Genomic DNA, 14,904 nt, shown 5'->3' with positions numbered 1-14,904 from the left:
CAGGGATAGGAAGCAAACAGAAAACGGTGGTTAGCGGATGATAAGAATGGCAGGGATGTAGAACAGAGAGGCAGGAGAGGAGGGGCAGAGAAAAAGGTGTGCAACAAGGAAAAGCCCCGGCAGACTAACATTATGGCAGCATACCTAGGGGACGGGAGGCAAGGGACCGGCATAGTCATGAGGGCGACCCTAAGACAGTCAACACCAGATCATGGCACAGAGTCCATGAAAGCAATGACCACTTAGTCCACCAGAGACTCTATGATCCACGCCAGCACCAGGCCATATCCCTCAGCTAAAGGATTTACTATATAGATATGTTTTGAGCCTAGACTTAAAGGTGGAGAGAGTTCCCCGAATCTCGGCGGGTAGGCTGTTCCACAGGAGAGGGGCTTGATAGGAAAAGGCTCTACCGCCTACAGTAGTTTTGCCCACTCTTGGAGTGATGAGAAGCCCAGCATTTTGGGAACGAAGGGCTCTCTGCAGAAGATATGGGTGAAGAAGGTCCTTAAGATAGGGAGGGGCAAGCCCATTTAAAGCCTTAAATGTGAGTAAGAGTATTTTAAAAACGATCTGGTATTAAATAGGTAGCCAATGGAGAGAAGCCAAAACTGGGGTAATGTGCTCAAAGCGTTTAGTTTTAGTTAAGATTCGAGCAGCTGCATTTTGCACCAGCTGAAGGGGTTTTTATTATTTTATTATTTATTATTCTGTTCACATTCCTTTCTGTGATTTGCAGCAAATAGAACTCAGGGTGTAACCTCCACAGCCATGGTCCCATGCCAGTTCTTTGCACAGATGTTAATTACATCATTGAATATGTGAAAGTAAAATGACTGGGTATCACAGAAGCAGGGTCCTGTCTCATCATTTCTCTCTGGAGCTGGTGTTTGATTTTACCAGGAGTCTACTCAACACAGGGAGAGTTTATTTACCAGCCCTGAACACTGATGTGTAAAGTCCTCCATTTGGTGGATGTAAGTGGAAGTCTCGGCAGTTTGCTGATGTAAGGGGACATTTCGGGTGCTTTGGTTTGATGCTGTTGCTGATTTAACCTGGATGGATGCACTTCTTTTCTCTTGTGCTGGAAGTCGCTCTGGATAAGAGTGTCTGCTAAATGAATGTAATTTCATTTTGAAATTGGGTAGAGAATGGGCCTTTTCTGGCCATATGGAATCTTATTCACTGATTGGCCATTCCTGAGTCAATCAGATGTGGGGGTTGCCAAAAATGTGTAGACTGGGAGTGGGGGTACTGTTGGACCTTTGCTCCTGGGAAGCAGAATATACATAAGCATGGTAATTAGACCAAAAAGTCCCTCGTGTGCTTTTTGGTACGTTATAAGGATGAGGAGCTGGTGGCTTTTATTGAAAAACCTGTTATTAAACAAATATTCATGCAGAAATATAAGGACTAATGCTGGGTGATCGATTAAAACTGAAGGAGGTGATTTCAAAGTTTGAAACTTCCCGAAATTTCGGCCGTCCTTGTGGCCCGAGACTTGCTGCTTGGTTTATGTGTCACTTCGGCATTCTGCAGTGAGAGGCGGCTGCATATTTGTGCAGTGAGCTGGCAGAGATTAGGGCCAGAGCTCGGCCACAAGCTCAGTGGGGAGTTTCTGGCTGCATGTGCTAACAGGATGATAATAATAATATTAATACTAATAATAATAATCATGGATTATGTTTTATATAGAGCCTTTCAGTCAGTCATGGTTCTCAAAGCGCTTTACAGTGTGGGGGGACTCACCTCAACCGCTGTTATTTTGCCTCTTACAGCAGGGATTATTAGAGGGGTGAAAGAGCCTGGTTGGGAATGTAGCCAGAGCCCTAGGGAATCCCCTGCGAGAGGTAATGACCACAGAAATTTTAACACCTCATACAAAATATCAACAACAAATCTGAGAGAAAAAAAAATGCCCTATGAGAGACTTTAGCCCTGTTAAAGAAAGACACACGGGGTCTGCCTCGTGTAACACCCCCCAAAGTCAGGGGTCGTGGGCCCAGCATACACCTGCACACGCTCGGCATTCAGGTGTGCTGGGCTGTGTGGTGGTAGGAAAGTCAGGGTGCTGTGTGTTGGGGTGTAGGGGCGGGGGGTGTGAGGTTTTGGGGTGCAAGGGTTTATGTGAATAACGAGCTTCAGGAGCGGGGGGGGCAGCTCATCAACAATTTGCTCTTCCATCGTTAACCAAAACCGTGAGGTCTGGTGACACATTGAGATGAATGACTCAGACAGGACTGGACTGGTTCCCTCCAGCCAGTCTCCTGCAGTCTGAAACTTAGTCCTGGAGCACAGGAGGAAGTAAGGACAGCTCTGATAGTGCACCAGAGGGCGGTGCTCAAACCCGGGCGGCACGGTCTGCCCCAGGAGGAGGAAGAGGAGGAGGTGAAGGTCATTCAGTCCGTTTCCCTTGTGGCTGTACTATCTCACTGCTACTCTGGAATTTCCAAAGTGATGTCTGTGCTGGCGGTGTTGTGATGGTCTGTATTTGGGGACTGCGGCTGGAATCCCCCTTCTCCAAAGTTTCCAGACCCAAATGCCCCTGTCTTGGTCGTCTCCATAATAACTTGCAGATTTGTTTTTTTTTTTTTTTTTTTGCAGGATCATGTACGTTTATGACGAAGAGGGGAAATCGTCTGACGACACTGTACTTTAATACGCCGTTCCTCCGCCAGGCAGAGCGATCGTTATCTAGAGGAGATACGCTCCCGTTTGCGAGACCGACCTGCCTCGGCCTGACCTGCTGATCACCGCCCCTGGCATCTTAATCCAAACCAGCTCCAATCCTGCTCGCTGCGGGGACATTTGGAGCTGCTTGCCGCGAGCGCTTCACAGAAATAGACATTTAACCTCCCCGACCAACCATTCTTCCCTCTCTGAACCATCTGTCCCTGAGTGCAGCATTCCTGTTCACCTCAAGACCGAGGTAGGGGGACGGAAGAAAGGAGGAGGCCGCTGCGGCGGCCAGCGGGGGCGTCTGCGGCCGGACAGGCTGGTACCTCTGAGCGTGAGAGTGCGCGAGCGCGCGGAGCAGACGGCGCGAGCGGCGGAGGACGTGGTTTTGCCCGAGTGCGCGTGGGCCCTCTGACTCTGCACTGCGGGGCATGACATGTCTGCACGTCAGCTACTGCCTGCAGTGACACATTGCTGCGGTCTCCCTGCTCCGTGTGGCTCCAGCGGTTATGGATCAAAATGATGGCATGGTTCGTCCATTGTAGCCATTGCTTAAATTACTTCGCCAGACACCTCACTTTTGGAATAATTTAACTGAAAGAACAGACTGCGGAGAAAACGAGATTAGCATCGCCGTCTTTGGGAAATGGTATTATACCACTTTAATTTCTTGTTACTTTAAGACGGTTACTGGTGGCTTTGCAGGATGAAAAACAAGTGCTTATTCATGCAACAGCCACGGGGAGGGTGTGAACAGTCACCCTCGAAAGTGAAAGTAAAAAATGATCTTTTGATATCACCCGTGCAGTCACCGTGTTGTCGACGAGACCTGTGCGAGCACGAGGCCCGTGTGATATTAGGTGAGTAAGGGGGGCAGCTGGCCGCACGGCGCGAGGGGGCGAGCAGCGTGGGGGGCGGAGTTTTCATCTACGGGAATTTCCACATTTTTCGTTTGGATTTTGCACTGGAAGAGGGGAGGGGGTTCCGTTGCGAGTATCCTCCGATGCGCGTCAACACCAATGGCAGAATATTGTGTCAGTGTCCGTGTGCGGGGGACCGGGAAGGGCTCGTCCGCGTGTTGAGGCTTCCATCGGAGGGTTCGGTGTTTGTTTGCGCGCTGAGGATGGCAGCAGGCAGGGAAACCCGGCAGTGAGAGGTGCGTATGTGGCGCAGGTTCTTCGCTCGTCTCTCACGTGTGATCTTACAGGTGTCGGTCCAGCGCGTGTCCTTGCAGCAGCGAGTCCGCGAGGGCTGTGCGCGAGCGTCTTTCCTGCTCATTTCTTCCTTTACCACGCTGCGATTCTCTTGCATTTTTAAAACGATAAAATCGGTGTGTGGGCATGTTTCAATTCAGTGAAACAATGGAAAATAATTGTTTTCCCACGCACATTCTCATTCCATGTAGGTGCTTATCTGATGTCAACTGTGTAGCGCATGACTTTATTACGAATTTGAGTCTAAGTCTGTACTGCCAGTGAAAGTGAAGTTTCACTGCCGAGATCTTGGCAGTCTGACCAGCGTAGCTGTTGACTTTCGTGTTTTTTGAAAAAGCAAAGTGAACAGTAGACTCCTTATTCCTGTTTTAACAGACGTTGTACAAAATACGCCTTATCGTCAGGTGCTTTAAAATACAATGTCAACACTACATAAATCCATAAACCGTCAAAAAAAAATCATTTTTCACGGTCATGCTAGAACATGAACTGGTATCATGCTGATTGGTCAATGTGATTATTTTTTTCTCTTTGATCATTTAACTATTTATGTTCAAAATTAATTTAGTGCCTGACTTTTTCATTTGTCCATTCATTTAGCCTGTTGCCTAGTCATGAATAGAGTACATGTTTTCACACTTTATAAAAGAGCTTGTCCAATACTCCACATTACTGGTTCCTACCTGCATTTCTGAATCAATTTCAGTCCCTTCGTCTGCTGCGTATTTCTAATCCAATTACTGTATTAACTACAGACGGACAGAGCTTCCATACAGCTGCGTTTTAACGGGCTAACAAACTGCGGCCGAGGAGGCGTACAGCGGAGGCAGAGCGCGCTCCCGAAGCCCCGCGTCCGCCCGGAGCCCCGCGTCCGCCCGGAGCGCTCCTTCAGACCGGTGAGTCATTGACGTCTAGCTAACCCTTCGCAGCCCAGCTGTGCGGCACAGCAGTGTGTGTAAAACTCCACGTGGTTTCTGATATTACAGCCTCTCCGTTGCTTGGCGTTTACACCTGGGTCGTTAACCAAGTGCTGAAATCTTCCGCCTCTTTTTTTATAATGCTAATCGTGATTAGAAGCTCAAGTTCTTACGTAAGGGCTGTATTTAAAGCGTGTGAACCATGACGCCCGCCACCAACGATTTAACTGTCCTGCCAGATTAGTAAAAACAACTACACATCTGGTCTTCTAGTCTTCCGCACCTGCACCAAAAAGCAAGCAAAGGAATAAAAGAAAGCAACCCTGCGGCTCGCAGGGGTGTGTGTGTGTGCAGGAGAGGAGAGTGTGCGACTGCTCGTGACCTCCAGCAGTCAGGGAAAGGGCTGTGAGTCACGGTCACCAGCCAGTGTGAGCCGAGCTCGTCTGTGCGGTACAGAACCGGTGGTACTCCTGCTCCTGATTCATTCGCTGGTTTTGGGGTTTTCCTGCGACGGACCCTGTGTGCTCTAACTCAGCTGGACGTGGGTAGCAGTGTGGGGTAGCGCTGGGGAGCAGGGCTGGTAACCAAAAGGTTGCTGGATCGATACCTCACTGAGGCACTGCTGTTGCACCCCTGGACATTGTCCCTAAACCCACAATTGCCTCTGTAAACATCCAGCTGTATAAATGGATAAAATCGTAAACTATGTAAGTCGCTCTGGATAAGAGCATCTGTTAGAGAATAATGTAATAATGTAATGTGTATACTGTGTTTACAGTAGATTAAAACACTGCAGCCATAGAGTCATGATGCAGACAACACCCATGTCTCCTCCTGAACACAGAAACAGCTCAAAAAGTGGAAAAAAAACAGTGCCATGCAGCGTGTATAATATTGTAATGTCATCCTATATAATTTAATGTTACAGGCGTTGGGTGAGAGTGTAATGGTTTCTGTGTTTGCTGTGTTACAGGCGTTGGGTGAGAGTGTAATGGTTTCTGTGTTTGCTGTGTTACAGGCGTTGGGTGAGAGTGTAATGCTGTCTGTGTTTGCTGTGTTACAGGCGTTGGGTGAGAGTGTAATGCTGTCTGTGTTTGCTGTGTTACAGGCCTGGTACGAGACTGAGTTTTGGGAGTGAAAGGGGGACTGGTGCTCCTGCTGTTCCAGAACAGTTTGTGCTCAGTGCTGTCCCGGCCTCCGGAACCATGACCTGTTCTGCCGCGTGCCTCATGGGACTGCTGATGGGTAAGACACTGCCTGCGTCTGAGGGTGAGGGGGTCGCAGTAACCCCCTTTCCATCCCCCAGAACGCAGCTGACAGAGGGAGGAATCCTGGGGGATGCTGGGAAGGCGGCCTCTTGTTCCCGGCTGTGTGGGTGTGTGTGTGTGTGTGAGGGATCAGCCGTGGGGGGGGGACGTCTGGCCCGCAGGAAGCGGAGACTGATTGCTCTAACGGATGGAATTCTGCTATTTATAGCGGAGTTTGTAAATCATGCTGGTGCTGTGCGGCCTGCCTGCGCTCGTGCTGATTGACTGCGCTGCAGGTACGGCCCCCTGGCTCACCTGCGGGATCCTGCTCCTGCTGCTGCTGCCCTCCCATAAACCCCAGCACACGCCCTGTGTCTCTCCGGGACAGAAATCCTCATACTGATGGGTTAACATGGGAAGGTTGCCAGGTATGAAAGGGAATCCTGATAAGAATGCATTGCAGGTAGTTAAAGGAACACTCCCTTCCTTCAGGGTGTCTTTCAGGTGTTTGTGTGGTGGGAGTTTGATCCAAAGTCAGCACAGAATGTCAACAGTGTTCTGACATGAGTCAGGCCTCTTTGCCATGAATATCAGAGTACCCACTGACGGCGGTGTGGTTTTACGCTGAGCAGTCAGAACTCTGGTTTGAGAAAAAGGCCTCTCTTCAAAGCGTCTGTAGTGCTGCCAATATGCACATTGTTCTACTGCATCTCTGATCACGATGTGACCTCTGAGTTTCCGGAGGGTCTTTGTGCATTGTGGAGTTGTGGGATGGGGTTAAGACAGTGCAGAGGTATGGCCTGAGATTTTTTTGGCTCATTTCTGTGTGGGTCACTGGGGTGTGACTTTGATGAATTTGGGATTCTGGATGTTGGATATTTGGTTTTGAGAGAGGTTCAGGGGGCTGGAGGTTACCACAGCTCAGCTCCATGTGGAGACAGCCCCTCTGCTGTAACATCATCCTCAGAGCAACCTATTTATATATCACCAAATATGAAAAATACTAGCTAAATAAATAAATTGGAGTGTATTGAAATGAATAAATAAATACAATTATATATTTTATAACAGTAGATACCCAGCTTAACACATACATATAAAAAGTACATTTGATGAATTGTAAGTTTTGTATATGGACATACTGATTTAATGAATTCATTCGTGTGACCCCATGGCAGTGAGTGTGTAAGACCAGCCTTTAACACCACGTTCTGTGACCACGTTTGCCTCTCAGAAATGACACCCCAGGCACTGCATCCCGGTATAAATAGCCTGAACCTCCGTGGATCTGCAGGGGCATGTCTCTGTCAGCTGGTGTTGGCTTTCATGGACCTTTAAACTTCTTTGGTTACATATTCCCCTTCCTGAAAATGCAGTGTCGCATGGACCCCCAGAAACACCTGCAGAAGCACAGAAGCGTCTCAGACTGATGATGTCACACAGCATGGAGTGGCTGCCTTTAGGGAGAGCTTTGGGACTTTTAATGCTGTTAACTCTGTGAAAAGGTGTTTGAAATGCAACAGCAGGCTCATTTAGACAGTAATAGTGGCATGTTGGAAAAGACCTCTGTGTAACGAAACACAGGCAGAGGAGGGAGGAGGACGGACAGCGGAGCAGCCGGCGTAGCTGCTGCTCAGACACCCTCCTGTTTAACTGCTTTATCCCACCTGGCTCAGCCGCAGTTCCTTCCTTTCTTCTTGAGTTGGTTGTACAATCTCCCTGCCCTGTTTCCTCAACCCGCAAGACTGTGAATCAAACTGAAGCACTGTGAGTCAAACTGAAGAAGCGCTGTGAGTCAAACTGAAGCGCTGTGAGTCAAACTGAAGCGCTGTGAGTCAAACTGAAGAAGCACTGTGAGTCAAACTGAAGCGCTGTGAGTCAAACTGAAGAAGCGCTGTGAGTCAAACTGAAGCGCTGTGATTCAAACTGAAGCGCTGTGATTCAAACTGAAGCGCTGTGAGTCAAACTGAAGAAGCGCTGTGAGTCAAACTGAAGAAGCACTGTGAGTCAAACTGAAGAAGCGCTGTGAGTCAAACTGAAGAAGCGCTGTGAGTCAAACTGAAGCGCTGTGAGTCAAACTGAAGCACTGTGAGTCAAACTGAAGAAGCGCTGTGAGTCAAACTGAAGAAGCGCTGTGAGTCAAACTGAAGCGCTGTGAGTCAAACTGAAGCGCTGTGAGTCAAACTGAAGCGCTGTGAGTCAAACTGAAGCACTGTGAGTCAAACTGAAGCACTGTGAGTCAAACTGATGCGCTGTGAGTCAAACTGAAGCGCTGTGAGTGAAAGTGGGAGGCTGTGAGTGAAAGTGGGAGGCTGTGAGTGAAAGTTGGAGGCTGTGAGTGAAAGTGGGAGGCTGTGAGTGAAAGTGGGAGGCTGTGAGTAGTCTCGGTGGAAGAGGAGTGCAGCATGGCTTGAGGATCTTTACATCTGGCTCTGTTTGTGTAGCACAGCAGCCAGTACTCCTGTCTGCAGCTGTGGTCATCATGCAGAGAGATGGAAACTCGGGGAGGGTGGAGAGAGGGGAAACATCCCGGCGAATGAGAGGGCAGAGGCTGTGATTCCTCCACAGCAAATGACCCGTGTTGACATGCAGCTCTGTTGCCCCCTGTAGGTTGTCTGTGGGTAATGCCCATGGTGAAGACATCCACTCCAGCTGATCTGTGCAAGCCCATGCACACCCTGAAGGCCAGCCTCAACTTCACCAACAGGAGGCAGTACATGGTGAGAGAGGGAACTTTACGCAGTGGGGGAGAGAGAGGGAGCGTTTCACAGTGGGGAGAGAGGGAGCGTTTCACAGTGGGGAGAGAGGGAGAGTTACACAGTGGGGAGAGAGGGAGAGTTACACAGTGGGGAGAGAGGGAGCGTTTCACAGTGGGGAGAGAGGGAGAGTTACACAGTGGGGAGAGAGGGAGAGTTACACAGTGGGGAGAGAGGGAGAGTTACACAGTGGGGAGAGAGGGAGAGTTACACAGTGGTGAAGTGACAGACTGGATGTGTGTGTTTGAAAGAGGAAGAAATACCAAAGAAGATGAGGCAGGAAGAAAGGTAACATCTCAGTGGGGAGATGACACAGACTCACTGAAATGGTATTCTCTCTCCTTCCCCCGTCTTTGTCTTTGCCTACCTCTCTCCCTCTCTCTCCCTCTCCCCCTCTCTCTCTCCCTTTCTCTCTCTCTTTCTCTCTTTCTCTCCCTCTCCCTCTCTCTCTCCCCCTCTCCCTCTCCCTCTCTCTCTCCCTCTCCCCCCCTCTCTCTCCCTTTCTCTCTCTCCCTTTCTCTCTCTCTCTGTCTCTCTCTCTCTCTCTCTCTCTCTCTCTCTCTCTCTCTCTCTCTCTCTCACAGAAGCATAACTTCCCCATTAATTACACCATCAGAGTGCATTATGAGGAGGTCTTCAGAGTCAGCAACATCAGCCGGCTGGTGAGTCTTACCCCTCTCTTGCAAATTCAAACTCTGTATGGCTGTTAAAAATAAAATCTTTCCAAAACATTAACACTGCACCTTGGTGGTTCCCCCGGTCAGCGGGTGGCCTGATCCGGGCCAGTAAAAAATGTTTGAAAAAAAAATTGAATACTGATTACAGTTCAGTAGGAAATGCAGCTCTCCTTTTCTCTCTCCCCCCTCCCTTGTCCCTCCTCCCTCCCTCGCCACCTTCTCTCTCTCTCCCCCCCCCCCCCTCTCTCTCTCTCCCCCTCTCTCTGCAGAAAGCGCATGTGCCGGGTTTACAGCTGGGGGATCTGCAGGAGCTGTGGCTGCTGGTGAATCAGGAGATCCTGAAGAAGGTGGTGAGAGTTCTCCCTGAGAGACACCCATCCCGCCGGTACAGCTCCAACCTGGAGGACCTCCTCAGGAAGGTGCAGCAGGTCTTCCAGACAGTGCGGGACCGCCAGCACGAGGAGGTGAGCTGAGGGGCCGACCCAAATACGCCCTCCCCCCCGTCCTCTGACACGCACACTCCCCTCATACACACTCCCCCCGTCCTCAAACACTCACACTCCCCTCATACACACTCCCCCGTCCTCTCACACACTCCCCTCCCCTCATACACACCCCCCCCGTCCTCTCACACACTGCCGTCTCCTCATACACACTCCCCCCCACACATACACACTCCCCTCACACACACACTCCCCTCATACACACTCCCCTCACACACACACTCCCCTCATACACACTCCCCCCACACACACAGTCTCCTCACTCACACTCCCCCCACACATACACTCCCCACACACACACTCCCCCCACACACGCTCCCCACACACACACTCCCCCCACATACACTCCCCCCACATACACTCTCCTCACTCACACTCCCCCCACACACACTCTCCTCACACACACTCCCCCCACACACACACACTCTCCTCACACACACTCCCCCCACACACACACACTCTCCTCACTCACACTCCCCTCACACACACACTCTCCTCACTCACACTCCCCTCACACACACACTCCCCCCACACACACACTCCCCCCACACACACACTCCCCCCTCATAGACACTCTTCTCACACACACTCCTCTCATGCAGTCAAAATTAACTTTTTCATCATGATATTGATGTATCTCTCACTCTTTCATCTGTTTCTCTTTATGTCTGTGTGTGTGTGTGTCTGCGTCTGTTTGTGTGTGTGCGCGTGTGTGTGCGTGTGTGTGTCTGCGTCTTTGTGTGTGTGCGCGTGTGTGTATGTGTGTGTGTTCAGAGCGAGCCCCCGGAGCAGATCCAGGAGATTTGGGAGAGGGTGTGGGACCCTGAGGCTGCAGGGTGGAAGTGGGTGAAGCCCAAGGCCTTGCTGGATAACTGCTACAGGACCATGCACTGCCTATTCAGCGACTGCTTCCAGGCACCGGAGCAAGAGGACTGTGAGTGTCCCTTCCCCACGGTCCCTCACCCACTCACCCCACCCACCCCACGGTCCCTCACCCACTCACCCCACGGTCCCTCACACCACTCACCCCACGGTCCCTCACACCACTCACCCCACGGTCCCTCACCCACTCACCCCACGGTCCCTCATACCACTCACCCCACGGTCCCTCATACCACTCACCCCACAGTCCCTCACCCACTCACCCCACTCACCCCACGGTCCCTCACACCACTCACCCCACAGTCCCTCACCCACTCACCCCACGGTCCCTCACACCACTCACCCCATAGTCCCTCACCCACTCACCCACTCACCCCACGGTCCCTCACCCACTCACCCAGTCACCCCACGGTCCCTCACCCACTCACCCCACGGTCCCTCACCCCCCCACTCATCCCACGGCCCCTCACCCCCTCACCCCACGGTCACTCACCCCCTCACCCCACGGTCCCTCACCCACTCACCCCACGGTCCCTCACCCCCTCACCCCACGGTCCCTCACCCACTCACCCCACGGTCCCTCACCCACTCACCCCACGGTCCCTCACCCCCTCACCCCACGGTCCCTCACCCCCTCACCCCACGGTCCCTCACCCACTCACCCCACGGTCCCTCACCCACTCACCCCTCACCCCACGGTCGTCTTGGCCTCCCTACCTTCCCCTGTTCAGGTGCAGCTCGGGTCTGTTGTTTCTGTAAGGGCTGGAGTTGCGTAAGCATTGCTGAATGGTGATGCTTGTTGCTGAATTTCTCGGTTTGTTTGGATGTTTGAGTTTGCGCAAGATGTGGGCCGTCGGTAACGTCCATATTCCAGTGCAGAGACTGGGGACATTAATCTCCTCTGAGCTGTGTGGAAGTCAGGGCTCCAGGTGTGATCTGTTCCTCAGCGAGAAACTGATCAAACCGGTTTGGTGAATAGGAGCACGCCTGGGTGCTCAGGTGTTCTGTGTGTGTGGGGTGTTTCCCGTGCTCCACACAGCTCAGTGTGTTAGACTGAGACTCCCCCTGCTGGAGAACCACCCAAACCGCCTCATGCAGCAGGTTCTGTATGTCATGCAGACTTATCTAATAAAATTAAACCTCAAAGAGCAACTAATAAAGTGAGTGAACAGATTCCAGTAACTTTAATAGGCTAACAGAAGGAGAACACAGAGTTTTTGGGTTCGCATGCTGCCAATGAATTCTGTAAACGTCTGTTTCCTAACCAAGGTGCCAGAATTTAAAAAGCACCAACTTCCACATTCTCTGGCTGTCAAAGATGACAGCAGATGAGTCTAGTGTAGCACCTTCAGTGGATCAGTACTCCTGTGTAGCACCTTCAGTGGATCAGTACTCCTGTGTAGAACCTTCAGTGGATCAGTACTCCTGTGTAGAACCTTCAGTGGATCAGTACTCCTGTGTAGATCACAATGGGTACGAGGGAGAAGAGGAAGTCAGTGGAATGTTGCTTATGACCAATGAGGGAGAAGGCAGTTGAATGACAGGGACTAATGTTATACAGCTGTTTCTCTTCTGGACAGACTGTGATGTTCGACACTGGAGGAAGGGGAACAAGAAACAGCATCCGCAAGCCTGAAGGAGACTCCCTCTCTCTCTTTCTCTCTCTCTCTCTCTTTCTCTCTCTCTCTCTAAGAGGGATTCGGGCAGAACCGGGCCTGGGTTCTGCCTTGCCCAGTGCTTTGTGGGTGGACAGGGCCTCGTGCTGGGCTGAACACTACACTGCAACACTATGCTTCTGAACAATGTCATGGAAACGGCCACACACACACCGCTCCGCATGGACTCCGCTGCCTCTGTCCATGCGCCTCTTTCGCATTCTGCATTATCCACCTCAAGAAGGAAGAGGAACTGTGATTGGCTCAGGACTTGTGTTCATGGTGTTTTCAAAGAAGAGGACCTCTGATTGGTTAGAACATGTGTTCACAGTGTTTTGAATGAAGAGCGTCTCTGATTGGTTAGAATGTGTTCAGTGTTTTGTTTGTGCAGCTGGTCAAACATGGAGTTTCCTTCACAGCTGACCTTTCTGTACTGTAAACACGGAGCTTCTGAGAGGACGCTGCATCTCGCCGGCATGTTCTCTGCTCCCCGCGTGTTCCAGCACAGCCCATAGTCCCCTGTAACCACGGTCCACTTTCTCCAGATGATCCCGTGTAGGATGCTGTGGATGAGTGTTTGTGAAGGCAGCCTCTTGTCCCGGGTAGCTGAGCTGTGGAGTGTTATTGAACTGTGCGCATCTTTCCCGCTGCTCTGCGAAACTGCCTGCAGATGTTCAGCCGACTTGCTGGCTTAGTTGGCAAAGTTGCACAACACGTGACATTGGCCTTAAGCGTTTGTTGTGTAACTGCTTACCTATAGAACAGTCTGAAAAGGCCAAATATCCCAGTATATAATATATACATATATACATATTCATTTTTTTTACGGTGGCCAGATGTTTTACATTACAGATATATTTGACTTTTTTATGTGGAACTTGTGTTGTTTAGCTATTTATTTAGGAGGGTAGCCAGGTTTGCTGAACTGATGTGTAAGTGATCAAAATAAATGTCAAAATAACCCTGCCTCTTCATTCTGCTGTCTCTTTATTGGTTGAGATTAATTTTTAATTTCAGAAGTGATAGCTGTTCTCCAGGATAATACCCATTGTGAATGCTTCTAAAATACAATCAATTATACATTTTATTATAAGTATTAGAAGTAATTAATTTTAGAAAGACGTGTGACATCCTCTAGACCTGCTCAGGGAAGGCTGTCTCGGCTGGGAGGTGGAGAGAGCTCAGAGGCTGTCCTCCCAGCAGGAGCGTGCAGGACAGCCGTGTGACTGCAGCTCCTCCAGAGGCTGTGTGGGTCTGACAGCTCCTGCCCCTGTGGCAGAAGACTGTTCCACAACCAGTTTTTCGAGAGCAGACCTCGTTTGGCCGCAGTCCCTGGTCTGCGTTTCCTTCAGCATGTAGCTCTGAGTTGAGGTCAAAGGAAAGTTGTACTTTATGTGGTTTAAAAAGTGTCCTTGGTTTTACCAGTATTAACAAAAATAATATTCCAGATATGCTGTTTTTACACCAAACATGGCGCGAGTTCCAAGTGCTTCTAATAAAAGGGCATGACAACAGGACCCTGCTGGCCACAGCGGAACAGCCATCAGTGCCAAAGACAACACTCATCATAAAGGAAAGGGGACAGTGATGCGGACGAAGGCCTTCCAGATTAAGCACACGCATAATGTGCTATTCAAATCTGAAATGAGTCAAAAGTGATAATTAATAAAAAGAAATCTGACGATAAATACAGCATCCAAACGCAAACTGAAATGCAAAAGGGCTGGTGATAAGTGCTACTACAGAAACCTTCAATATTCATATATGTATTTATTCATCTCATAAGTTAATTATTTGTGTATACCGCGCAACTCAGGAAGATTATAATGAAGTAGGCGCAGGTCTGGGCTCTAGTTGTGGTTGGTCGAACTGTTTGTCCCTATTAGCGCTCCGTAGTTCGCACTGCCTGTTTTTCACCCGATCTGACGTAAACACAGTCTGTCTCTGTCCGAGGTTGCGTCGTCCTGTATTGAGGGAAGAAAGTTTTCTTACACCTTCAAACATGGCGAGCAATAGCGGTATCCGGATCCCGAGCCGCCTCCCGCTGCTGCTGACCCACGAAGGGGTGCTGTTACCCGGCTCCACCATGCGGATCAGCGTGGACACGGCGCGCAATATGCAGCTGGTGAAGAGCAGGCTTCTGAAGGGGACCTCGCTGAAAAGCACCATCATCGGGGTGATCCCCAACACCCGGGACCCCGAGCACGAAGCCGAGGACCTGCCCACCTTACACAGGTGAGATCACGGCATGACAGCCAGCAAGACTTCTGTTGCACTGATCATAGCTTAGCTAGCTACTTAAATAAAAGTAAGTGGCTGTCTATGTGTCTCTCTAGCTGTATTTTCTAACCGAATAACTACGGCGTATATGAAATGA

The 14,904-nt window shown here is 50.3% G+C and overlaps 2 protein-coding genes across 4 annotated transcripts in view; both read left to right on the top strand.

Annotated features, from left to right (window-relative positions):
- Positions 1 to 3,310: 3,310 nt before the first annotated feature.
- On the top strand, positions 3,311 to 13,484 carry il34 (interleukin 34). 2 transcript variants are annotated; one of them, XM_036543753.1, is made up of 7 exons: positions 3,311 to 3,536; positions 5,916 to 6,052; positions 8,665 to 8,774; positions 9,395 to 9,472; positions 9,757 to 9,951; positions 10,765 to 10,924; positions 12,566 to 13,484. In XM_036543753.1, coding segments are annotated over exons 2-7 (585 nt in total). In that variant the 5' UTR covers positions 3,311 to 3,536; positions 5,916 to 6,012; the 3' UTR covers positions 12,568 to 13,484. The 2 variants fall into 2 exon arrangements, with proteins under 2 accessions (XP_036399646.1, XP_036399645.1); XM_036543752.1 differs by having other exon boundaries at positions 12,453 to 13,484.
- Positions 13,485 to 14,453: 969 nt separating this feature from the next.
- The window catches only part of lonp2 (lon peptidase 2, peroxisomal), a 13,487-nt gene continuing 13,036 nt past the window's right edge, over positions 14,454 to 14,904 (top strand). For both annotated transcript variants that reach the window (XM_036544234.1, XM_036544233.1), the window contains exon 1: positions 14,454 to 14,762. In XM_036544234.1, coding sequence (XP_036400127.1) covers positions 14,530 to 14,762 — 233 coding nt within the window. In that variant the 5' untranslated portion in view covers positions 14,454 to 14,529. The remainder of the gene's footprint in view (positions 14,763 to 14,904) is intronic.

This window comes from Megalops cyprinoides, chromosome 13 (genome assembly GCF_013368585.1).
Source record: "Megalops cyprinoides isolate fMegCyp1 chromosome 13, fMegCyp1.pri, whole genome shotgun sequence".
In the NCBI taxonomy this organism is placed as follows: domain Eukaryota; kingdom Metazoa; phylum Chordata; class Actinopteri; order Elopiformes; family Megalopidae; genus Megalops; species Megalops cyprinoides.
The sequence above is the reverse complement of the archived record's forward strand: the minus strand, read 5'-3'. Positions and strand labels throughout refer to the sequence as shown.